At 32.8% G+C, this 27,110-nt stretch overlaps 1 protein-coding gene across 1 annotated transcript; it reads left to right on the top strand.

The window, feature by feature from the left end:
• Positions 1–23,222: 23,222 nt before the first annotated feature.
• Positions 23,223–26,816, top strand: LOC108904744 (chymotrypsin-1-like). Its single transcript, XM_018707414.1, has 7 exons — positions 23,223–23,335; positions 23,401–23,459; positions 23,617–23,714; positions 23,771–23,900; positions 26,182–26,292; positions 26,379–26,507; positions 26,621–26,816. The coding sequence occupies exons 1-7, from the start codon at positions 23,290–23,292 to the stop codon at positions 26,777–26,779; spliced, it is 732 nt and encodes a 243-aa protein (XP_018562930.1). The 5' UTR covers positions 23,223–23,289; the 3' UTR covers positions 26,780–26,816.
• The last annotated feature ends 294 nt before the right edge of the window (positions 26,817–27,110 follow it).

Raw genomic sequence — 27,110 nt, forward strand, 5'->3', positions numbered from 1 at the left:
AATGCCCCCCTAAGCGCTTGTTTTTTGTGCTTCCTTCTACCGACCGTTAATATTACTTTCTCATTATTATACAACACTCATGTAACAGGTGACGTCGAAGTTGAAAAGATAAGTACGGTTTTGCACAAAATCCATGATTTAGTCTTAAATTTAAAAAATGTTTTAATATTAAAGAGGGTGGTATAATTTTTTAATTTTTAATATACTAAAATTAAATACGGGTTAGAAATTAAAAATGTAAAATATAATAACGAACATTTCTAGTAATATAACAACGCTTTGCTATGAAAATTTTTATGATTAAAAGTGTTATTTCCAAGTTGTAGGTTTGTGACTTTAAATAAAAGTAATAATAATACAACATTAAAATAATAAAACTTATGTAACGGTATTTATGACAGAAAAAATAAAATTTTGCAAAATGGCCTCTGGCAAAAATTTCAAGCTCGTGAAGGTGGCCATTTCAGTGCCATTAATTATTTATGGAGCGGTCATAACAAGAAAATAGCCCAAAGGAAGGATAATGTCTGGATCACGTAGAAATACAACATTTCCTTGTGGACGTTTCGACAAAGGTATTACTAGGGTTCACACGATAAATTTGTAATATTATACAGAACGCGAAATTTCCTTATAAATTGTTTTTACGTAGGTACAGTTTCCGGTAATATTGACGCATTAATGTAAATGTAAATGGTATCAGGTATAATAAATTTTCTAATATAAATAATTATAAAAAAAATATACTAAAATAATTTTAAATTATTTTGTGCATTCCCTACACTTCGATTTTCTTTGATTGTAAAATATACCTACTGTCGTTGTATGCGATTAGTTACATAATAACAATAATAATACATAACTTTATTGTTTATGAATGAAATATAGTGTTTACAAATTTGAAAAGAATTTTTTAATGATAAGTAAGGGTAAAGTAATAAGAAATATATTAAAAAACCAAAACCATTGAAACTACAAAAAGGTGGTTAAAATGTATTAGGTAATAGTCAAATTTGTTAAAACTTATTGGGAACCTCTGGAACTTACGTAAATGAAAGGGAAACAGTGCTAGTTTAATTTTAGGTTATCATCAGTTCCACCTCAATTTTCTTTAATCGTTTACCGTTTTCGTTAAAGTCTCAAGTTAAATTATGAATTAAAAAATGTTAGCGATATTAATTATTTTTCTGGATTCATACTTTTTTGATATGTGTATGTTAATAACTGCGTTTGTGAAAACTGTGAGCTAATTGAAGGACCTTATGTACATCAATTTATGTAAACATTTATAAACAGAGACAGCAGAACCATTAATGCAGAGGTTCCAAACATGTTTCTTGGTATTAGTGTGGTCAGTAGATATTAAAAAAATTTAACAACTTTATCGTTCCTGTTTTGAAAGTATAATCCTAAGGGAAATATATTTTAGGTTGCAGTGCGACCTTTTCGATTAGTAGATGCATTTAAACAAATTTTAGGTAGATTCAAAGGATTCGTTAAAACTTCTAGGGAATGTAACTTTTATGTAAAATAATAATAATTTATATAAAAAATGATGTAAACTGTACAGTGAGTCTTAGGCGGTGGTTACATTGGATGTGAATTTGTACGAAATCATACAAATTTTTAAAGAATTATTCATGCGAATATAGTGTTTTATCAGTAAAGTAAAAATCGATCAAAATTGTTTAATACTCAACTATTCACATGTAAACACACATATCTGTTTTATTTTGACATTTTGTGCGATTATATTTTTGTGTCAATTCGCAACCAATGCGGCCATCGCCTTAGCGCCGTCAAAAGAAGTTCCTCTAAATAAATATTTTATGTATCCTTTCTTAGGATCATGTAAGGCGTCGAGTTTCCATTTTCAGTTTTTCCATGAACACGATATGATATGATATAGGTATTAAATATATATTTTCATAAAATTTTCTATCCTCAGTGTCACTATGTAAGGCTGTCCTCTACCTTCAATTGTTTAATTTTTTTTAAAAAACATTACTGATTCTCTTCATAACTCAAGACAATCATGAGACATGGAAAACAAAATCCTACAATAATTATGCTGCGTATGTTGTTACATTACCTACCCTCTATTCTTACGAATTCGTATGAAATTTTATTATTATTAATTATTATTTTTTACAGGTTATATTTGTTTGTTTTTGTTTGTTTCCATAGAAATTTGCGATCACGCTTGGGAAAATAGAAGATAATTAAACGAGATGGTAGGTAATTATTTTGTTAAGCGGTGAAATATGTGTTTTATATTATTCTGTAAACTTGGATCCTGGTTAGCTACAAATTCTAATAGATGACATAAGTAATAATATAAACATTATATGATATCCCTAACTATGAAAAGAGGCAAAAACAAACAAATTTAAACTATCAAAAATAATTAATTCATTGTCAGCTCAAAAGACGAAAACAGATAGATTTTCGAAACGTTAACGGCTTTTTTAAAGTGCGCATAGTGATGTGTTTTTGTATTTAATTGTCTGCTTCTTTCGGTGCGAGATTTTTGCTACGAAAAATATTTTCATAAGAATAATATTTTTGTTGCAAGGATTGAAATTTTTTCATACGTGGCAAAATACCCAAAAAACCAAAGGAAAAAATCTACTGTACACCCTGAATTTGATATTTATTGGTTCTTCGTAAATTCTGTATTTTTTTAATAAATAATTGATGGGTATGATCTTTTTTTACAAATTACACACAACATTGTTCTAAATGATTACCAAAATAGTTATTAACAATAAGTAGTCTACCTTAAAAACTAAATTGATACTAAGCTACATCCTATAATATACGGAGATGAAATCAGATTAGTGATAGCAATTTAAAAATTAAATTAAAATTCTATTTAAATACAACGCGGTAAAGATAATGGTTGAAATGGTTATTATAAAATTAAGAAAAATATTTGATTAAAAAATTTTTGTTAGTATTGAGTAAGTATTAGGAATCATTAGAAGAAAGTCGGATTATTAGAACAGGATAAATTTCAAAATTCAAGTATAAAAACTATTATCATTTTGGTCAAATAGAGTACATGCTAAAGATGTTATTAGAAAAACATAAATGAAATTAATTAAAAATCGTATGACAGATATCAAACAAAAGATAACATGTCAGAGTTTTATTAAATAGTTATAATAGGTATAAGGTAAAATAATAATTAGCAAAAGATATTAAGGTCTAAAGAAAATGTTATATATCAATTAGATGATTATGTCATATAAATGTCAAAATTAAAGTTGGATCCACAAGGCATAAAAGTCAAATAAGATTATAGAATAAGAAATATTTTGAAATATAATTTAAAATTGATTGTAAAGAGACTAGAATAGGGTGTACATGTGCAAAGGATAAAGTGAAGTGATGTGAATTGCAAAAGGAAAACGGCACTTAAAAAGCAAAAGCACATATGTGGAAAGGCCCTAACAAGGGTGAAGAAAATCAAGATAGTAGAAGAAAAAAATTAAATAATTATTGATTAGTTACGAGAAAATTCTGTATAGAGATAGGTGTTACAGAAATTGATTGAAAAAAACATAGAAAATAGAAGCAGAAAGTGTATAAAAGAAGAAAATTGGGAAAATCAAATATATAAAAGTAAAAAGTTTTGGAGAAGTGAGTCAAGATAATACAGTAAGAGCGGAATACCAGCAGAAGCAGGTTCCAGGAATCCAAGGAGAAAGCGTAATAGCAGCAGCAGGTTCCAGGAATCCAGAAAGAAAGCGGACGAGCAGGCAGGTTCCAGAAATCCACCGAGAGAGGAGAGACAGGGATTCAAGAACAACAGTCAAGCAGAGTAAAAGCGAGAAGCCAGTCGACAAGTAATTAAACAATAAGACGTATAAAAAGGTACCTTTATTTTCGTTGACATTTGTGCACAAATTAAAATTAAAATTCGTGTACGATATAGCTAGCCACATAAATTCAAAAGTATAAACCAAAAAAAGGTAGAATACAAAAAGTTCAGAGATTCAAAATTTTTCATATAAACAAATTTATTTAACTATATAAAAGCATCATCAAAATTGGCCAATTGTTTGTAAATTTCTAGACATAAATATTAGAAATAAGTAACAACATATTAAACAAGAAGTTATACGATAAAATTTAAATTTCTTATTGCAAGCAACCAATAATACATTAAATCAAGGAAAGTAGTAGCCACATTGAGATAAACTCTTGTTTAAAGTGTTTGAATTATTGTACAAGATTTCAAAATATTTTGCTGTTGGGTTTTACATTTCTTATTTCAAATTTATTGATATATAAAAACAAAATATTAATAAATTAATTTATTAATAACATCCTTTGTTTAGAGTTGTGAGTTGTGAGTGGTTTCATGCTGAATAATAATCTTGAATTGAACCTACTACTGAGAAGAGTCGAGAGCTAGACAGGGCAAAGTTAGACAACCAACATCACACCAAAATCACATTACACATCACAATAACAATAAAAAATTGAATTAAATTTTGGCGCTTACACAAACACGAATTCACATAATCATAACAATATCTACTCGAATTATGATTGTCTTAGATGATTTACAATAAACAAATAACAAAATTTAAGGCGCAGTTTGGAATAAACTCTTTCAATTTCATCATAAATCGCATTTTCTTAAACCCACATATTTGTTTTAATCTGACAATTCCTATGATTTTATGAACAAATTTCCTTACAAACTCGCATCTCAAGGTAGTAGGTACACGAAGTATATTTCGGAAAAAGTAAATAAATCGCAAGAGAAACTGACGTCTTTAAATTGAGAACAGGCTCCTCTACCACGGGCAGCTGCGCTGCCAAGACAGGACGATCTCCTTGCCAAACTCATGTTTTTTAATACGACGAAGATTGTCTTTGATAGATGCATATCCTCCCGGCAGACACGCTCTCTGTAATCATAACCCTCTTGATTATTACTCTGGTTCCTCTAAGCCAAATTAGAGGGACCAATGCAAACATAATGTTTTGGTAAAACCAACACCGACCCGCCCTCGAACCGTTGCGTGGCACCTGTCTCCATAGGTTAGAAATTCCGACGAATCAGCTGCCGTTTTTTCCTTTTTAGTAATTTTTATTGCGTTGCGTTATTATCCGTATTTAATTTTGACGAGTTTAGTATTACGTTTTTATTGTCAGTAGTTCGATTTATGGACTTTTTTATTGTTTCAGCTTTTAAGTCTGTACTTACCTAACAGGCATTTAAATTTTAATGCTGCTGAACCTTGTAGAATGTAGATTTTTGTAGTAAATTTTAGTGGTAATACGTAACATAATTTATAGCTGTCGGGTTACTGTATTTTTTTCTATAGATAACAAGACAGATATTTCCATAAATCTATTTTGTCCTATTTCACAACATACCTCAATAAATTAGGTAGATCGTTAAAAACGGGGAAGTCCGAATACCAGGTATGTTCAGAAATTAACCAAATTTTATTATTTTTTTAAAATTTACTATTAATTTTATACGTTATTGGCCCTTGTCTCCTTCAATTCTATTAATGTAAAGAAAACAGTCAGCATCACGTTGGCATTGCATCGAGATTGACGTGCTTTCTTGGGGCGTGGGGCTCCTTTGCCAACCCATTGCTTTGATTGAACTCTTGTCTCAATATCGCACAGTGGGGAAAAACGGACAAAAGTGTCCGTAAGACATAAATTTCGATAAATCTTCATAATCTTTCTCTAAATTACCCACAGACACTTATTCTATATGTGACTCTGCGACCACATCCTAAACTAAGGAAATTTTCATGTTGTCAAATCATCAATCATCAAAGTATTTTGCCAGTTCACTTCGGGAAACAATAAAACACGATACAAAAACTGTAGTCCACTCACATATCTTAAACCCACGAACTGAGGCTGACTCAAAGCTGCTTATAGTTTCAGTTCACGGTTAATGTACGCGTCGCATAGTACGCGGGTTGTGCCTGATGTCAGTGTGAGGGATAGTACAATGGCTTTAAGGAAAAGGACAAGGCAGGTATTTATTTAAATTAAATAAAAAACAACTTCCTTACAACAAAACAAAGTAATTTAACTTAATTTAATAGATACTTATTATATTATCAAATACCTACATAGGTAGTTAATAACGAATCTATCTCACAATATTGCTTTATCCCTTGAAACACCTTTTTCAAGACGTAATTACGTAAACCGCTCTAAACAAATTAAAATCACTAGTCAAAGAATTTCTGAATTAAGAAACGAAGAAAAATTTAAATATATTTTTAATTATGCAAAAAATATTACGGGGCAAAAGTTGTGACTAATTAGAAATATTTTCGAAATATATTTCCCTTTAATTATGTTAAGTACCTACTTGTTTTGGGAATTTACATGATTTAAATTTTTTTGCTTTAATGGATTCCTCAAAATTTTCCGAATATGCAAACAATTTCCCGAAAAATAGTTTTAATGTTTATTATAAATCCAAACGTTTTTGAAAAACGAACTTAATATTTTGTACAGAGACGAACAATTTCGTAGTTTAGAAGTTCAAAAAACGATAGAATCATGGAGTTTAAACAGGTATTTTCGGAAACATACAAATTGTTTTGCGGGAAAACGAAAAGCTGGCGGCGTTGTTTTATACAGGGTGGCTAAATGAAAACGAAACAGAGCCATTTTCAGGAACTGCGTCAAGATTGTAGAAAAACGCTCAGACCCGTCGATTTTAGATTAAAGGGGGACATTCTTTGCTGGTATTTTTGACTCCGCCACTTTCACCCCCAAGCAAGGGTAAGCATCACCCCAAAATATTTAAATGGCATTGGGGGTTGAGTAATATTTCTTTTGAAAGCTCTTACAATTCTCTTTACAACAGACTTTAAATTTTATAATTCCGCCCAATACTTATTAAGAATTTTGATTTTAAAGTTGAAACTTATGTACAAACAATTAGTAACGGTAAAAATGTCAGTCATTCGAGTTAAGTACGCCAATGGTATAAATTTAGTATTTCTTGCGTTACATTGGTTTTTGGCGATTTGTTATCACTTTCGTAAAAAAAACACAATTGTAAAAAACATAAATGAATGCTATACTATACACACACAATGAACGTAAAATTAGTGGATTCCAAATTATTTTCTAGTATTATTTGGAAGCGTTGGTTGGTAGTTTATTTAATTGTGTTTTTGAAAATTAAACACTATGGTTTATTCCATTGCGGAAAGGGTATATATCATTTCGCTTTACTTTAACAATAAACGTGCGATTAGAACAGCTCAGCTATTTAATGAACAACATCAAGATCGACATGTCAGGAGGAAGTATGTTCTAGATTAAGTAAAACAAAATATTTCAAGAGACAGGGAACGTAGCCAATAAAAAACGAGAAATTGAAAAACATATAGTTAATGAAGTTAGTGAAGTTGCAGTTTTGGGACAAATTCATCTTGATCCTACATTAAGTACGAGGCAGCTGGCATCTGTGTTTGGGATGAATCGAACTAGCATACAAACCATTTTGAAGAAGAATAAATTCCTTCAATACAAAATACATTTAGTCCACGAACTTCATGAGGATGATTGTGACCGCCGTTTGCAATTTTGCGAAATAATGAGTGAGGGAGGAGGGAACAATCCACAGTTCCTTTTTAACAACTGTTTTTCTGATGAATGCAGTTTTTGCTTGAACGGGACGGTAAATCGTCACAATTGCCGCTATTGGTCCGATAGAAACCCAAGAGTTTTTCACGAGGTGCATACACAGCAACTGGAAAAATTAAATGTATGGGCTGGAATTTTCGGTGACCGGCTGGTGGGTTCTTTTTTTCCACCTGGTAATTTGACTGGCCAAATATATTTGCAATTATTGAAAGACACTATTGACTCTGCCATGACTGATATCATTAAAAATATTCTAGAGTATGATGAAGATCATTTGATTTTTCGACAGAACGGTGCTCCTCCGCATTATGCGTTAATTGTCCGTCAGTATTTGGACTAACTTTTTCTACGGAATTCGATTGGGACAAGAGGCAGCATTGAATGGCCTCCACGATCACCGGATTTATCGCCCCTTGATTTCTTTTGTGGGGATACTTAAAAAGTAAAATCTACAAAACACAGCCAGCGTCGCTGGAAAATTTGCGTCAAAGAATCGTCGACGAATGCCGTAGAATCACACTGGAAATGCTTCGGAATGCGCGCGAACGTTTCGAACAAAATCTTTATTCTTGTATGGAAGCGGCCGGTCGTCAGTATGAACATTTAATTAACTAAGTGTAAGTAAGCAACTAAACATAATTTAAATTTTAAAATGTAATATTGTTTAAAAGTATTTGGCGGAATTATAAAATTTAAAGTCTGTTGTAAAGAGANTGTAGGGATTTTTCCCTGGCTATCTGATGGTGACCTTGGATTTGACCTTGATCTTCAAAGTCATTTGAAGGTCAAGTTTTTTAAATGGGAACCCCTATTTTTTATCACAGATTTGGAAAGGGCAAGGTCATTGTCAAAGTCATGATCGAGACCACTTTTGGACGTAAAATTTCCTGCTCTTTCCAAATCCGCAATAAAAAATAAGGGTTTCAATTTAAAAAAGTTAACTTGACCTTTAAATGCCTTTGAAGGTCAAAGTCAAGGTCAAATCCAAGGTCACCATCAGATAGCCAAGGAAAAATCCTTACACTTTTATCTGAAACATTTTTTCCCAAAATGCTTTCTTCGAAAGTTTTTCTGCCGTACCGGGACTTTTGGATAACCCAGTATATAAATAGATAAGATGGCTGGGTACCTTATGAAACTTTGTTTTCATATTTTTTAATATTCATAAACCAAGTAGGGACAATTTTGTTAATTATTAGGTAAATATATCACTTTGTTTTAATGTTACTTAATTTTATTGTAAATACAGTTTTTAATGTTCTTATATTATTATTAATAATATAATTTTTTAATTTACGGTTACCGTAGGGCTAGCTATTGTCGAAGATCTCCATAATAAAAAATGACGTGGAAATTTTTTCCTATTTATTACCTGAGAGCGGATTAATAAAATATCAAAATAGTTGGGTATTATTTTTTTATAAAATCTGAATGAAAATCTTGCTCGTGAACATCAGTTTTTGTCCACCTAATAAAAAAGCCACGAGCCTCACGTATTCACAATGTCACCAGCCGTCACTGCGTTGTACAATACTAAAATTACTTATAAAAAGAAAATTTAATTGGAATAATACCCTAATTTAATTACTTAGGGGTATATTATAAACTTGGCGTATCTGAATACCTCAAGACATACATATTTCAAATTATGAATAACTTGATCTCTTTAATAATATCTAATAGCAGCCAGTTACTAATACATTATTAATAGTCAACTGCCTAGAAAAAAGAAAAACGACCGTACTTTTCCTTCAGTAATTGGTTGCTAAGCTGACTAGCACCTTTCACAAGGTAGACAGACAAAAACGGTTAACAAAAACATTTATATACAACTTTTAGCCACCATTTACCTTACAGGTGATTCCCCTAATGAACAAAATGGCCGAAAATACCCCTCTCGCCGTGCCTATTATACACTTATTTGAAAGTAAAATTAAGTGCTTCAAAATATGAATAGAATGATATTGCCCTCTGTGGCTAATTACTTCAGCGGCTTAAATAATTATAATAAATGGCCCCGGCTTAATTTAATTGTTTCAGTTTTAGTAACTTAATTTAGAAGGATCGCGCATGATTTAATAAGATGTATGTGTGATAATTAACAGTAACGGTTAGCTTTGAAAGGGAACGGTTGTTTTCAAACTGTTTTATTTGGAAAAAATTAACTTTAAACACTATTTATTTCTGCCTTTTATGCACAATTAAAAATGTGTCACTTAAACAGCAGCGAGGTTGTATATATTAATTAACAACAATAATTAATGTTCCCTAAGAATTATTAAATACTTACCCTCTCAATAAATACAATATTTTACACTGAGAAAAATTGTGTGCTTTAAAATTTCATAAAAAAAATATAATTAAGTTATATTAGCTTGATTTAAAGATGTAACAATTAATTAACAATGGGCAATGGTTGTTTTAAATTTAAGAGCTTTAATCACTATTTTATTATTTAGATAGCAGTGTTATTACCTATATATTATACAGGGTGTTTCTAAAAGAAGTGCGTTCCTTGAAAATGGTGATAGAGAGCACGCAAAATCAGCAACTTTTATTAAGCTACTGATGGTCTAAATGCTTCTGTTTTCGAGAAAATTAAGGAAATTAACCAAAAATGTAAGCCAACCCTGTGCATCCTGTGCACGTGCGTTGTGTGTCATATCTAACAGTACCCTATGGCGTGTACAACGGGAACAATTATTACACCCCTGTCATGTGCAAAGGATTCAGGCATTAAATAACAATGATTTTCAGCCCAGGGTGGAATTTTGCCAGTGATTTGGTCATCAAATAGTACAGGATCCAGATTTTACAAGCAAGGTTCTTATTATAGATGAATGTTGTTTTATTAGAGACGGCACACTAAATTTTCACAACATTCACTATTGGTGTGATGCAAATCCTCACGTTGTACAGTGATCTCGGTTCCAGCAACGGTTTTCAGTGAATGTAGGGTGTGGTGGTTGGTGACAGAATATTGACCGTCGATTGGAAGCATGTTGCTTGCAAATTTCGCAACTTGTGTTATTTGATGTCGAAACCACTGGCAAAATTCCAACGGGGCTGAAAATCATTGTTGTTTAGACCCTGAACCCTTTGTACATGATAGGAGTGCAATAATTGTTCCCGTAGTACACGCCACACGGTACTATCAGTTTTATACCCCCACTAAGTAATACTGCAACACACAATGCACGTGCACAAGATGCACAGGGTCGGCTTATATTTATGTAAATTTTCTTAATCAATTTTCTCGAAAACAGTAGCATTTAAACCATTAGTTGCTTAATAAAATTTGCTGATTTTCCTGCTCTCTATTACCTTTTTCAAGGAATGCACTTATTTCAGAAACACCCTGTATAATAAATATGTACTTTGGAATGGAACTGGAATAAATTTGTAAATAAGAAATTATAAGTATTCAGTTATTCTATTTTAGCTTTTCTTTGTACTACTAAACTCAAGTGGCTTAACGGGGATTTTATTCTTTTTTTTTTCTCGGCTGCTACAATACAATATAGACACGTCTCTATCTCTTCCACAATTCGGTCGCAAATTTCTCAAGACCTCGTTGAACGAATGCGGTAAAGATATTTGGCGTGTGTCTACCTAAAGAGCGTTCTGAATGTTTTACTTAATAGGTAAATTCAAAGAATATCATTAGTTACAACAAATGCCCATTTGAATACTTATAACACTGATGTAAATAACAAACCGCGCTAATATGAGCTATGAAAACCACAGTAATACTTAACAAATAGGCTACCAGGTCGGGCGCACTTTAAAACCTAATTCACTTTAATAAACACACTAGAGTAGTCTAGCTATATAATGCTTTTAAATATAACTTCAAGCATATTTTTTTCTGGTATATATCCCCAAAGTCGTCTGGGTACTTTGTGATTTATTCTATGTTTCAAATAACTATTTGAAATGGTGTGTAATGGTGGTTATAGGTGTACATACAGACGTGGTTGAAATACAATCTACAATTGGGAAGGTACCATTTACTCCGAATACGATTCGAGCGACCCGGTTCTGATTGGCGATAATACTTTAGAATTGTGCTGTTGGTCAATATTGGATTCCCTGATAAATATTAAAGGCGAATGGTGAATGAATGAATATCTGGCAGCTGGATAAACAAAAGTACCTACATGTAAGTGCGTTAAACTGTCACTTAACTCAGACCCTTTGTTGGATTTTTTCCAGTGGTGGCTCTTAACTTCCATACCAGGAATGGGGAAAAAATGTATGTACAAAGTATCGAATAGAAATCAAATATAAGTAATTGGGTAGTTTTATTTTAAGTACTATTGAAATATAGGGAAATTGTGGTAAACATTATTTTTATAGTGAAAGTCCATTCTTCTGCTTGTGTCCGCAATAAACTTTTCAATTACTTCTTTATTAAAGTTTGGTATTTCTCGCACCACTTATTTTTCAATAGATATCATTGCAAGTACTGTTAGTTTGTCTTTAAAATTTAATTTAGACACTACAGATTTTGCTGCGAGGAACTCAAGTATTCAATGTTGTTCAAATGAATTTTGTAGATCGAGTTAAATTGACTGCACTTTACAAATTTAAGAATTTCTTTTTAATGTGTCTCACAAGTGCAATCTATTTAATAGATAACGTTGTAAAGTAAATATTAAATTAAATTTTTTGCTATGAAAATTTCTAGGTTAAGCAGTGATCCAAAGCCCCCCCCCACACCAGCCGCCACTGATTTTATCGCGTTAGATAGCCTATACGCATAAGATGTTTGTTGTTCTACAATCGCAAAAAAGAAAATAAATGAGATTTAAATTTCTTAGGTATTATTCAAATGTGGTTACGTTACTTTTTTAAAAATCATGTTTTCAAGAATTATCGTTCAAATTCAAATAAGAGTTAATTAGTAGGAAGTTTTCATGTAATAATTTCCATTTAAAAAAAAAACGATTTTTTGTGTTTTTCATATTTTCTTTTATACCTATTATATTGATTTTTTTCATTTTTAACATATTTTTTATATTTACCATATGATTTCTAGAAGACCTTTAAGTTTTTTAAGTTTTTGAACTTTTAACTTGTTTTTTGGAAATTGTTAGTGTCACAATTGAACGAAAATCCAAATTTTGTTAAGATTTCATGGGTTATATATTTTTTTATTTTTTGGTAGGTACACTATTGAGAAAAATTCCATTATAGAATGTAACGTTCTATATGCTTCAATTTTTATTTATATATACCGGGTGTCCCATCTTGACAGGCATTATCTCGGAAACTAGTCGAGATAGAAAGAAATGTTATATAGAAAAGGTTATTTGCTTAAAAAGATGTGTTTAATCGTTTTATTTTCAAATATACAGGGTGCCCCAAAAAGATGGTATGTTGCGGAACTTAAATTTTTCTCCTTTTATTTCTGACCGTATTTGATTAACCATGTTCTATACCTATCATTAACAGTTCCTGAGGTAATGTAGAAAACATATTTGGAGTAACATTTTAATAGGTACTCTCAGGAATAATACCAAATAAAAACCATTATAGTTATTATAAAATGTACTCAAATTGTCGGCCATTTTCATTTTGAACAATTCATATATCCTTAAAAGTGCTCGTGTACGAGAAGATCGTATAACTTCTGGAGATATTTGACGGCAAGCACGAGTGATTTTATTCTGTAGATCTTCAACGTTATTTGGTTTTTCAGCGTACACAACTTTAAATGTCTCCACAGATAAAAATCGGCAGGACTCAGGTCAGGTGACCGTGCAGGCTACCTAACAGGTCCCTGATTGCCAATCCAGTGCCCTCCAAATCTTTCAGTCAAAAAATGCATTACAACATGCGAGTTATGAGGTGGTGCTCCGTCTTGCTGCCACCACATATTGAGGCGCTCATTTAATGGAATTTCTTCAGTAAGATCGAGGACACGGACAAATATCTATCACCAGTACCTTGATAAAAGTATGGTCCAATTAACCGTCCATTAAATAAGCCGCACCACACATTATTTCTCCAAATGGATTGAAAATGGGTTTCCCTGACCCAGTGAGGATTTTCGACAGACCAGTAATGACCATTATGCCGATTAACCATACCATTATTGTGAAAACGTGCTTCATCGGTCCACATAATTTGATGGAGGAACTGAGGGTCGTCATGTAACTGAACTATAACGTAGGCAATATACTCCAGACGTCTGTTGTAATCATTAGGTCTTAAATTTTGAACCAAAGATAATTTGTAAGGATGATGTCCATTATATTTGCTAGAACTCGGCGATCTGCATTCTGAACTCCTCTTGGGTTTGGAAATGAACCAGTACGCAATTTTCGCTCTACATTAGAAAATGTTTGTCTAGATGGCACATGGCACACTATTAGGAAATCTTTCCCTATACAATTATTGTTCCGCGGCTCTGGAATTCTTTCGACACTCGCCATAAATAAGTAACTTATCAGCATATTCATTTGGTGTAAAAATTAATGGCATATATAATACTTATTTGAAAATTAAATGGAGATTTTGAAATTTAATTACTGTCAATGAAACTGTCACAAAGCTACATTGAAGAATATTTGACGTGTATTCAACACCTACTTTATTTAAGAGTATGGAAAAGGTCTGAATCAAGCTTACACTGTTCATATATCGTAAGTTAACGATAGATATAGAACATGGTTAATCAAATATGTTCAGAAATAAAAGGAGAACCCATAAACTTCAAAATATACAGGGTGTTCCATTTAAAAAAAATTAGATTCCGCAATATACCATATTTTTGGGGCACCCTGTATATTTGAATATAAAATGATTAAACCCATATTTTTAAGAAGATTTTTTTCTATATAACATTTCTTTCTATGTCGACTAGTTTCCGAGATAATGCCTATCAAGATAGCTCTGGGACACCATCGTAGTCGTAATTTTGTCACATTCATCTTCTTATTTTTCAGTTTTCTGTTTTCTCCTCATTTTTGAGATGATCGTAACGCAACTAAAAGCCAACTGCATTTAAATCAGACTAAGCAGAGACATCCCGTATCTCTTCTCTACCAAACTTAATCCCGTATAATTGTTCTACTAGCTAGTCTCCTATACGAGCACTTAAGATCATATCTTCCCTATTAATACCCTGTATTTAAAAGAGTTAGTCGCCATAATATTCTTAAAGACCACAGACTGGGTATATAGAGTTTTACGTATATAGAAATTTTAAATAACTGATGAATATCTGTTAATTAACTCTAAGCCAGTGATATTAATAAAATTTTATTACCAGTCATTTTTTGGTGCTTAATTAGTTTAGTTTCACATTATTAACATTTGCAGAGTGTAAGAAGGTGTACAGGGTGATCCACAATTTATTATAAAATTATAAAATAAATAAAACAGAGAGAGACAATAGATACTAATATGAATTTAAACAGGGAAAATTTTGGATCGAAAATAAAATCAGTGTCTTTTATGAAAAGATTCCATTGGTACATAAAAACAATTAAATTAAAAGTAAAAGGGAAAAACTGGAATTACTATATTGTAGTAATAAACACATGCTCATTATAAAATCATTATTCATCACTACAATGATTAGCGTTTAGAATAGTACTTGGACTAGTTTCAAAACTGTAGCGATAAATTTGTTAGGAAACACCAAGAGTCTTAAATACGAAGAAATTGTATCAAAATTGATAAAATACTTCCAAGATCAGGAATGTTTGATGAACTACAAGTTTCACTTCCTTCATTCACATCTGGATTGGTTTCCTAAAAATCTTGGAGATTATAGCGAAGAAAAAGACGAACGATTTCATCAGGATATGAAGGTTATAGAACAGCGATATGAAGGAAAATGGGATGAAAACATGATGGTCGATTTTTGTTGATTGTTAAAAATATAAACGAAAAATAGTGAGACTAAACGAAAGCGTAACCCTTTGCATAGATCCTTTGAAGAAAAGAGAACACGTTATAACAACAAAAATAAGAATGATCTGTAGATATCGTTTTCTTTTGTTTAGAAAGTAGAGTATTCTACAAGTTTTATTGCATTCTCAATCTTCTAGGCTGTTATCTCATCTCTCAGTACAAAAAGTAGATGGATAGATGGGTGGATGGGTGGGTTTTATAGGTGGTACAAATGGATGAATAAATATGCGTATTCATGTATGAACGACTGGATAGAAAGATGTATGAATTCATAAATGGGTGGGTGGATAANAATAAATAAAACAATTAATCATACTAAACAGAGAGAGACAATAGATGCTAATATGAATTTAAACAGGGAAAATTTTGGATCGAAAATAAAATTAGTGTTTTTTATGAAAAGATATTAAGCGTACATAAAAACAATTAAATCAAAAGTAAAAAGGAAAAATTGGAATAACTATATTGTAGTAATAAATACATGCTCATTATAAAATCATTAATTACACAGCCCCACAAGAAAAAAGGATCGGATCTGGTATTCAGACCCTTGTATTTTCAAGTATTTTTTTCCGCTAAATCCGAATCTGCCTTCAGATTTGGCCCAACGGGTCTGAGTTTTCGGGAAAATTCAAAAAACAGGTCGAAATTCACAAAAAACGTCATTTACGATCGACAAAAGTTATAAAAAATCAAATTATACTACCAGCTCACTAGACGTATGATTTTTCACTCGTTTAATCCCAATTTGTCGTCATAGAGTAAGACAAGCTGGTTCAATTTCATTCAAAAACAGAAAATAGATCAAAATGCTTAAAAACGCCATTTCCATGGCATAATTCGTGTTGCAGAGTTCTGGATCCATATTTTTATCCATCCACCTATATAGGTATATAGGGCGAATATTTCCGAATATTTCTGAAAGAAGGTGTATTCGATGGACCTCAGATTCGGACATTGTTCAAGGATGCAACATTCATCACTACAATGAGTAGCGTTGAGAAGATAAGAGTGCTTGGACTAGTTTCAAACCTGTAGTGATTTTTTAGGAAACACCAAGAGTCCTGAATACGAAGAAATTGTATCAAAAATGATAAAAGATTTCCAAGATCTGGGATGTTTGATGAACTACAAGTTGCACTTCCTTCATTCCCATCTGGATTGGTTTCCTGAAAATCTTGGAGATTATAGCGAAGAACAAGACGAACCATTTCATCAGGATAAGAAGGTTATAGAACAGCGATATCAAGGAAGATGGGATGAAAACAAGATGGCCGATTTTTGTTGATTGTTAAAAATAAAAACGAAAAATAGAGACTAAACGAAAGCGTAACCCTTTGCATAGATTCCTTGAAGAAAAGAGAACACGTTATAGCAACAAAAATAAGAATGATTTGTAGATATCGTTTTCTTTTGTTTAGAAAGTAGAGTATTCTACAAGTTCTATTGCATTTTCAATCTTCTAGGCTGTTATCTCATCTCTCAGTACAAAAAGTAGATGGATAGATGGGTGGATGGGTGGGTTTTATAGGTGGTACAGATGGATGAATAAATATACGTATTCATGTATGAACGACTGGATAGAGAGATATATGAATTCATAAATGGGTGGGTGGATAAAAAGATGGATTCAGAACTCTGCAACACGAATTATGCCATGAAAATGGCATAATTCGTGTTGAAATGAAAGTTTTTGATCTATTTTGAGTTTTTGAATGAAATTGGACCAGCTTGTCTGACTCTATGATGATAAATTGGAATTAAATAAGTGAAAAATCATACGTCTAGTGAGCTGGTAGAATAATTTGATTTTTTATAACTTTCGTCGATGACGTTTTTTGTGAATTTTGACCTGTGTTTTTAATTTTCCCGAAAACTCAGACCCGTTCGGCCAAATCTGAAGGCAGATTCGGATTCAGCGGAAAAAATACATGGTAATACATGGGTCTGAACAGAGTGTCAAATGTTGTTTGCTAAGAATGATTCTCATGGATCAAGACCTTCCTTTATACTCCAAATAAAAGGTACACACTCTTTAGTCTGGCTCAATTTTCAGCGTTCAATTTACTCATTCAAGGAGTAGGTGGTCGTGAGCTTGTTGGCATAAACTTTAGACTTCAAAAAACCCAAAGAAAAAAGTCCAATGGCGTTAAATCGTGTAATCTGGTAGGCCAATTCTGGTCACCAATACGTTAAGTTACGCCACCACTCGTGCAGTTATTGAATTGTTTCTCGGGCTGTATGACATTTGGCAGCATCATATTGGAAACACATGTCGTCTGCATCCTTATATTGCAATTTATGAACAAAAAACTGGATTATCATGTCGCGATAGCAAGCACCATTAAGTGTTATTGCCTGACCAGCCGCATTTTCGAAGAAGAATGGTCCGATGATGCCTCCAGCCCTCACCAAACAGTGACACGTTGTTGATACATTAGTTTCTCAACAATCACTCTTTGATTTTCTGAACCCCAAATGCGACAATTTTGTCGATTAACGAAGCAATCAAGATGAAAATGAGCCTCATCGCCTTGTTTGAGAAATCAGCTTCCACTTGTTCTATAACCCATTCAATGGTTCGCTCCACGTGGTCAATAAGCTTCAGTTCTTTAGTCAATTGCACTTTGTATAAAGAGTTTCTCGAAATTCTTGACCACGGTATGGAATTGATGTTTCTGGACTATCAGCAGCAATCTCACAAAATTGCTTCAATGTTTTGTGCTGTTTAATGCGAGAAATTATGACTAGGACAGGAGAAAACATCCTATCCAATACACAAATTCTTCTTGAAAAACGTCTTTATGTATTTCAAATTGAAATATTGGATAATCACGTGTATTGTTTCCCAAGCGAACATTTGCAGACGTTACATTGTACCTAACATTCATTTAAGTGTGTCAGATATCTTAATTTAAATACGACGTACGTACAATTGTCTACTGAAAAGCACAGAAAAGAATATTCAACGTTTAAATAAATTCGTTGTCATTGTTACAGGAATTTCATTTGCTGTCCCTTTTGATGGAACAGATATAAAAATGTCTGTAGCGGAGCAACAATGATAACTGCTACTACTTTATACACATACGTACAATACACATGACATGATGTGTATTTTAATATAGATTCATGTTCTTACCCAAGAGATAGGCAGCAATAATATAATAATAATAATTAATTTATTCACACACAAATAATTTTACACAAAATAAAACACAGCAACAAGAATGACAGTGAATAAATAAGCAGGCAATAAGTGACTAAACACTTGTTTTACACAACAAAAGCAACAATAAAATATAAACAACTTAAAATATAAACAATATAATAATAATACAGATGTAGAAGAACAATACTCCAAACGGAATCTATACTAATATTATAAAGAGGAAAGATTTGTATTTTTGTATGTATGTATATTTGTTACGAATAAACTCAAAAACTACTGGACGCATTTCGATAATTTTTTCACCATTACAATGCTACATTATCCCTGAGTAACATAGGCTGTATTTTTTATATCCCAAAATGTTTAAAATAAATGTCCACCCGTGCGAAGCCGGGACGGGCAGCTAGTCTTTTATTAAACCTATAAGTGGATGTCAAAATACAAACAAAAATCCTGTACCTACATTCCGCGACGTACTAATAATTCACCTTGTACATAAATAAATTTCTCATCAAATATTAAAAAATGTATATTAACAAGCTGTTTAAAATATTATTACGAATTTTGTTTATTTGTAAATATATTTTCTGCAGTATTTCAAGACCAAAAATTAAAATAGTAGCTAATTAACCAAATTATGATTAAATAACCGCTGCAGAATATCCGATCGTCTATGTTGACTACATAGGTACCTATTCGTTCATTCTTTAAAATATTTTTTATACGACGCTCTGAAAACGGTATTTTGCACACGCCGTGTGCTAAACATTTTGCACACGGTTATGCCATCTTTGCACACACGTCTCCAGATTGTGATTTTTGTTTGATGTTGTCACCCAAATTATGCAATGTTTCAAGTTGTCTGAGTTTCATAGCAACCGTCACGGCTCCTTTATTTTGTTGATTAGATACTTCAAAAATTGTTGAATTCCCGAAGTTTGGGTGTGAAAATGTGTGATTCTGAAGAGATTTTACAGAAAGCAAGCGAAATATGTTCGGAACTGCTGCCCACAAAATCCAGAAGCAGGTATGAAGCTGAGTTAAGCCGATTTATGGACTGGCGACTAGCCAAAAATGTCCAAACTTTCTCAGAAAACGCAGTAATGGTGTATTTTGAAGAACTATCTAAGAAATATAAATCTTCGACGTTGTGGACGATTTTTTCGATGCTCAAGTCAACGTTAAGTGCCAATCACAACATAGATCTTGGAAGCTATAAAAAGTTGCAAGCGCTAATCAAACGAAAATCCGAAAACTACGTCCCAAAGAAGTCCCAAATCCTCACAGAAGATGATTTTTGCCGGTTTTTGACGAAAGCATCAGACGACAAATATTTACTTATCAAGGCGGTGGTGGCAGTTGGACTATCTGGGGCATGTCGAAGGGAGGAATTATGTTATCTCAAAATAGAAGACACCAAAGATTTCGGCAGTGCTATGCTGATTAAACTGAAGAATACAAAAACAAAGGTACCAAGGTGTTTTACAATTACAGGAAACCTTTACACTATCTTAAAAAAGTACTGTGCTCTTCGTCCTCCTAATCTGAAGACAGGCAGGTTTTTTTTAAACTATCAAAACGGAAAATGTTCAAGCCAAAACGTTGGCATCAACAAAATTGGAAACATGGCTAGGGAAATCGCCAAGTTTTTGATGCTAGAGAACCCAGAAAGATATACGGGACATGGTTTTCGGCGTTTATCGGCCACAATTTTAGACAATTCTGGCTCAAATCTGCTTGCCCTCAAACGCCATGGAGGGTGGAAATCCAGTACATTTGCCGAAGGCTACGTTGATGACTGTTTGAGAAATAAAATGGAAGTTTGCTTCTTCTGCTGCCACAGAACCAGAACAACGATCGTCTACTGGAATACAACAAGAAAACAACGACCGCTCGCTGAAAAACTGCACTAAAAACACGACACCAAAAATATTCTCTATTACCTATAGTCCAGGAAAATTAGCATTTCACCTCGGAATTGGATAAAGAAGGTTCGATTTTGATGAGACAAAGTGCGTTCTATTCGTAATTGTATGTAGGTCAAAGTCTACAACGTTTCATGAGGCGCTAATTTGTTTATTTATTAATAATCAATTATTATTAAAAAAAATTAGCGTATTTCGGATATTACGTGGATTACAAAAGGCCAATTTTGATGCGTTAGAGCCCATTCTTCTTCTGATTAGTTGTACCTTAACTTTGGGAGACTCCCATCGATGTTCATTTGTTTATTGATTTTTATTCGATCATTAAGAGCAAATTAGGCAATCGGACTGGGAGAGGGGGATTTTCACGCCGTAATCGACGCTCTTCTCGTACTTGGATTACAAGGTGATCCAGAACCTCTAAGGGCCACTAAGGGCAGACTGATTTTCATTTGTATATACAAATTCGGGCTGTTATCTGTGAGCTGGACAAGAAAAGTCTGATTTTTATGGAATAAGTCACTTTGATCATCATCCGGGATATTCGAAAACCGTTAAGGTCTGAATGATCTTCATTTGTTTCTTTTTACTAATTAATCATTATAAAAAAATTACATGTGCAATCTGTAACTAAGACTTAGAATGGATAATTTTTAATCAAAGAGAAGTGGATAACATTTATTCATAATGATTCATGTTCTATATGGTCTTCAGCTTTTTGAGAATTCACTTCCTGCATTAGGGTCTTGAACTTTCTATATAAAACCACGTTCATCCCGTCCAAATCGGCTAGTCCTACTCCCGACCGCAGATATCACGTCTAATTTGTTTATAACAATCAAATAAAAACCGATAAACAAATGAAGATCGGTGGGGGTCCTTTACAGTTAAAGTACAACTAATAAGAAGAAGAATGAGCTTTACCGCATCAAGATTGGCCGTTTCCACCCCACGTAATATCCGAAATACGATTATTTGTTAATAATAATTGATTATTTATAAATAAACAAATTAGCGCCGCATGAGACGTTGTAGACTTTGATGTACATGCAATTACGAAGAGAACGCACTTTGTCCCATCAAAATCGAACCTTCTTTATGCAATTCCGAGGTTCGGCCCTATTTTCGTCTAATTTTCCTGGACTACTACCGAAATCAAGGTGCACAATAATACTGCTTTTCCCAGCGTAACCTTGAAGGAATGTTCAAATGTTACCATAAATATTAAATATTAGTTTCTTTTGTTAATGCGTTAGCAATTTTCTTAATAAAAACGAGTTAAATTAAAAGTTGTATTTAATTTATTTTGTTAATGCGTTGGCAATTTTAGTAATAAAAACGATTTAAATTAAAATTTGATTTTTGTGGTTTCTGTTTGCAGTCGTATAAAAAGTATCGTAAAAAACTCGTTTGAAAACCTCTTTGCACACTCGTTCGACTTGTGGACCTCGCCTTCGGCTCGGTCCACCAATATGTCTCGCTCGTGTGCAAAAAGTCGTTTTCAAACCTTGTTGTTTAATATACTATGTATCAATATCTATATTTAAGTAAATACAGTAACGCAAAAACAGGCATTGATAAAAATGTGTACAAAATAAACCCATAAGTACACGTGACAACATTGTCAAACCGTTGTTTATGTATTGCTGGGATACACATAAGATTGCGGGCCGCTGCATTTGATTCTTCCTAAAATTCTGCAGGTGGTGTACTCTATCGTCTATTCAAAAATTTAAAACTGCTGGCCTATTCCAGTAGCGATCTGTGGCGATAGCTATTTTGTCTGTGATAACAGTAATAGGTTACATGCGGATATCTGTAGTACTGACTATATTGACCATAGGTTTACAAGTTATTTGGATCGGCAGTTACTCTGGTTATATAACGACGTTGACGTTCAATCACCTCTTTAACGGGGAAGCTTCGAATCCTGAGCGACCTTTTGTAAGATCTCGACTATCGAGAATCTGGCGTTGCCCTCAACTAAAATTTTGTTCGGTACATATTTATAAACAATTACAATAACGTGTACATTGGGAACTACTTTATATCTATTTTAATAAATTAATTTGCAGAAGAATGACGTATGCTTGGCAAATTTCGATTCTTATCCCGTTTCTGTTTAATACTTCAAAACAATAAAAAATATTGAATACAATGGAAATTATAATCTTAATTTAAGTAATTAACAAAATCCTGTCGTTTAGATATACTCTTGAACTTTTTACATCATGAGTAATTGATGATAAGACGCCTCAATTTTTAATTTATCAATGTTTCCAGTGACCATTTTATACCTTTGTATTCCATAAGTTCATCATCATACAGCAAAATTAATTTCTAAATGATGTAGTAGATAGGTATTGGAAAAGTGGACATATTTTGTAACATGGATATAAATATATATTATTTTTAAGGATTTGTTCATTTTGTGGGTATATCTAATCAATATGCACCGCTGATCGATATAATCGTTTGAGAGGCACTCGACTGTAAAGCGGATACTACAACTTGTAGATGAAGTTTAAATTAGCGGGTATGTATAGATACAAAAAGATATAAATAGTGATCCCAACTCCACACGTACCTACACTTTTAGTTGGACTAAAAATGTTGACTTTGGTGGTGCTTACAGTACTTTTTAGTTTTTCGTACGGTAAGACTTAGTAGTAGTACTTTACATTAAATTGTGAAAATATAATATCTGGATTGAATTTTTAGCTGTCGACGTAAGAATTGTCAATGGTACGGACGTTGAAGAAGGAGACTTCCCATTTGCAGTAAGTGTTGTCGTGATTTTCCTTATTACTTTTCTGATTTTAAATGTTTAGGTACTGACATAAACAGATGCATATTAATTTTATTTTGTGTATTATGTTTTTGAGCGGTGTTTATACTCAAAAGCATTTGCAATTAAATTTGATTTCGATATTTCAGGTTTCTGTGAGAGAGAATGCGAGACATATATGTGGAGGTACAATTCTCGATGAGACACACGTGCTGACTGCTATCCATTGCGTTTGTGCGCCCGATGAGTAATAATTGGTAGCAAATTATGTACTATTTGAAGATTTATTGCTATTTATTTTAGGCTTCTAGACCCCAATCTCTATTCCATCCAGTATGGATCGATCTACATATCAGAAACTTCTGAAAGAAGTGTGCAAGTTGCCAAAATTGTCTGCAATGATGATCAGAAAAATGACTCTGCTGTTTTAGTGGTAAGAGTGAAATTTCCTTTTATTTAGTTCACCGTAGGAAACACGGTGAAGGTTACCAAATTATTGTATAGTCAAGTAAAGAATGCTATGACAAATAATTTCCTTCGAGATATTCCTATACAGGGTGATTCATTAACAATGGGAAAGTCGAAAGCTGAAGATATTACACTTGAAATGGTGACCATTGACGCAAACATGCCTTATCCGAAAGTTGAGAGTTTCGGAAATACAGGGTGTTGAAAGTTAAAATTTTAAATCGGTTTTTTGCGATTATTTTGAAAATATGTAGGTTGGGAACTTACGAACAATTTTACCGAAAAATTAGTTAATAACTTTTTACCCTGTATGTCTAACATGAAACTTGATTCAAAACCTGAAAGAGCAATCATTTTTCCATTAATTGTGTATTCTTGTTTCATTTCGGTATCTCGATCCGTTTTCGAGAAAAATCGATTTAACGAACACTATGTTTTGATAATACGAGAAATTAAAAGCGAAACAAACCAAGTGTTTCTTCGTGTTATTACAACAATTAACAATAAAACAAATGAAATTCGTAATAATGATTTAAAGTCAGTGTTCGAAGAATCCACCGTTGACATTTACACACTTTACACAACGTTTTCTGAGAGATCTTCGAGTTTGAAACAACATATTGGGATTGCGTTTGACTTCGTTGGCAGCGATTTGTATTCTTTGCCACAACTCTTCACACGAACCAATAGATTCTTCCAAATAGAAAAATGAAGAGGATTGAAGTCCGGACTTCTGGGTGGCCAAGTAAAAATGCTTCCACGGCTTGAAGAAGTTCCACTTTATTTAAGAAGAGACATGTGGTTCATGCACGACGGAGCTCCACCGCATTTTTCTTGGCCAGTGCGTGCATATTTAGATGCAGTTTTTCCAAATCGCTGGATTGGCCATGTAAGCATTTTTGCTTGGCCATCCAGAAGTCCGGACTTCAATCCTCTTGATTTTTCTATTTGGTCTCGAATGAAAGATATAGTTTACAAAGAATCTATTGGCTCGTGTGAAGAGTTGTGGCAAAGAATACAAATCGCTGCCAACGAAGTCAGACGCAATCCCAATATGTTGTTTCAAACTCGAAGATCTCTCAGAAAACGTGTAAAGTGTATCAGTGTCAACGGTGGATTCTTCGAACAATTACTTTAAATCATAATTACGTATTTTATTTGTTTTATTGTTAATTGTTGTAATAACACGAAGAAACACTTGGTTTGTTTCGCTTTTAATTTCTCGTATTATCAAAACATAGTGTTCGTTAAATCGATTTTTCTCGAAAACGGATCGAGATACCGAAATAAAACAAGAATAAACAATTAATGGAAAAATTATTGCTTTTTCAGGTTTTGAATCTAGTTTCATGTTAGACATACAGGGTAAAAAGTTATTAACTAAATTTTCGGTAAAATTGGTCGTAAGTGGCGCCCTCTATGAGCAATGCTGAAATTACAACACGCATCTTATTTGTCGCCTAAAAAAACGTAGTTTCACAAATTTTCAAGTTCCTAACCTACATATTTTCAGAATAATCGCAAGAAAACGATTTAAAATTTTAACTTTCAACACCCTATATTTCCGAAACTATCAATTTTCGGATAAGGCATGTTTGCGCCAATGGTCACCATTTCACGTGTAGTATCTTCAGCTTTCAATTTTCCCATTGTTAATAAATCACCCTGTATAAAGTAATCCGGGATGACGACGAAAGCGCCTACCTCTTCGGCGATGAATAGGGTAAAGAGCGATAAACCCGCTCGATCCCGCATATCCAGCTAAAGATATTGCCGCGATTATTTTGTTTTAGGGTTTGTCTCCCTCAGGTCTACAACAACATAAACTTGATTAAAGAAGAATACTACTTATGTCGAATTTATAAACATGTTTAGCCCTTTCTTAAACTTAACTTAGCTCCAGTCTTTGTCCTAACAGGTTAAGCAACACGTTTCAATATGTTTGTTTATAAAAATCCTAATCTAGTCTTAGTGCTAACTAAAGAGATTTTGAGACCTGACCTTGTATTGAAAGTTACTATTTTTTTGTCTGCAATTGGTTAGCCAGTTCTTAAAATTGGACCAAATTCGTGTAAATTAAGTAAAATAGGAATGACATTAAAACTAAGGTTGAGCTTATGGAAAAGTTAGGACTAAACTCATTATTGACTTTGTAGTAATTTTATGTCACATATGTAACCAATCTTATTATCTTCATCTTTAAGGAATGTTTCGATTACATTTTATTTGTTGTGGTAAAATTCCAGCTAGCGGAACCACTGTCAACTGACTACCCTTGGCAACCTGTTACGTTGTACAGAGATTTCAGTACGAGTGTCGAACATCAAGGAGTTATCATTGGATGGGGTAGATTATGGGTAAGAGTATTTCCTTCATTAAATCTTACCGCTAAATGATGCAGTTAAAAACTGCTGAAATCATGAAAACTAATTGGTTTTTGTAGAATAATGGGCACACATCATCCGTTCTTCAAAAACTGGCCGTTGAAATCTACTCAGATTCGATTTGCGGACGGGATTTTGATATAACTAAACACGTTTGCATTGGAGCACCCGTTGGAGGAGCTTGTTATGTAAATTTTCTTTGCATATATCTCATTTCTTAGCATTTTATGTATCTGTACTGTAATTAAAAATCCATTTTTTCTTACACTTTAATAAGTACGAAGTACTTTTATGATTTTAGGGGGATTCAGGCTCACCGCTCTTGGTGGAAGGCAAGCAGGTGGGCATAGATTCGTTCATCACAATCGCTTGTGGAACAGCCAATACAACTTACCCGAATGTTTATCACAAAATCACGGCCTCCCTGGATTTCATAGATAACATCCTTAATTCGCATTAAATACATTTTATTTACATCAATAAATACCTTACTATTATTTTTTTATTTCTCATCATGTTGACCAAATAAATGCTAAATTCTATTAACTTAGATAAAAACCTGATTTATGTTTAAACAAATAGGTACTTACAAAAGAATGGTGATTGAAAAAAACTATTAAGTAGTTTAAAGCACTTACAGCCACAGAAGTGTTCGCTATCTTTTATCTAATAAATACCCACTTACATACCTCAAATTTTAACAAAAGAAAAAATATTATAAAGAGGAAAGATTTGTATTTTTGTATGTATGTTTGTTACGAAAAAACTCAAAAACTACTGGACGGATTTCG

This window comes from Anoplophora glabripennis, unplaced genomic scaffold (genome assembly GCF_000390285.2).
Source record: "Anoplophora glabripennis isolate ALB-LARVAE unplaced genomic scaffold, Agla_2.0 scaffold107, whole genome shotgun sequence".
NCBI lineage: Eukaryota > Metazoa > Arthropoda > Insecta > Coleoptera > Cerambycidae > Anoplophora > Anoplophora glabripennis.

Bases quoted from the DNA above. Each gene is read 5' to 3' on its own strand.
- LOC108904744 (XM_018707414.1), top strand. From the start codon at position 23,290: ATGTTGACTTTGGTGGTGCTTACAGTACTTTTTAGTTTTTCGTACG. The intron at 23,460-23,616 runs GTAAGTGTTGTC...TCGATATTTCAG, and splicing joins AAGGAGACTTCCCATTTGCA to GTTTCTGTGAGAGAGAATGC. The intron at 26,293-26,378 runs GTAAGAGTATTT...TGGTTTTTGTAG, and splicing joins TTGGATGGGGTAGATTATGG to AATAATGGGCACACATCATC.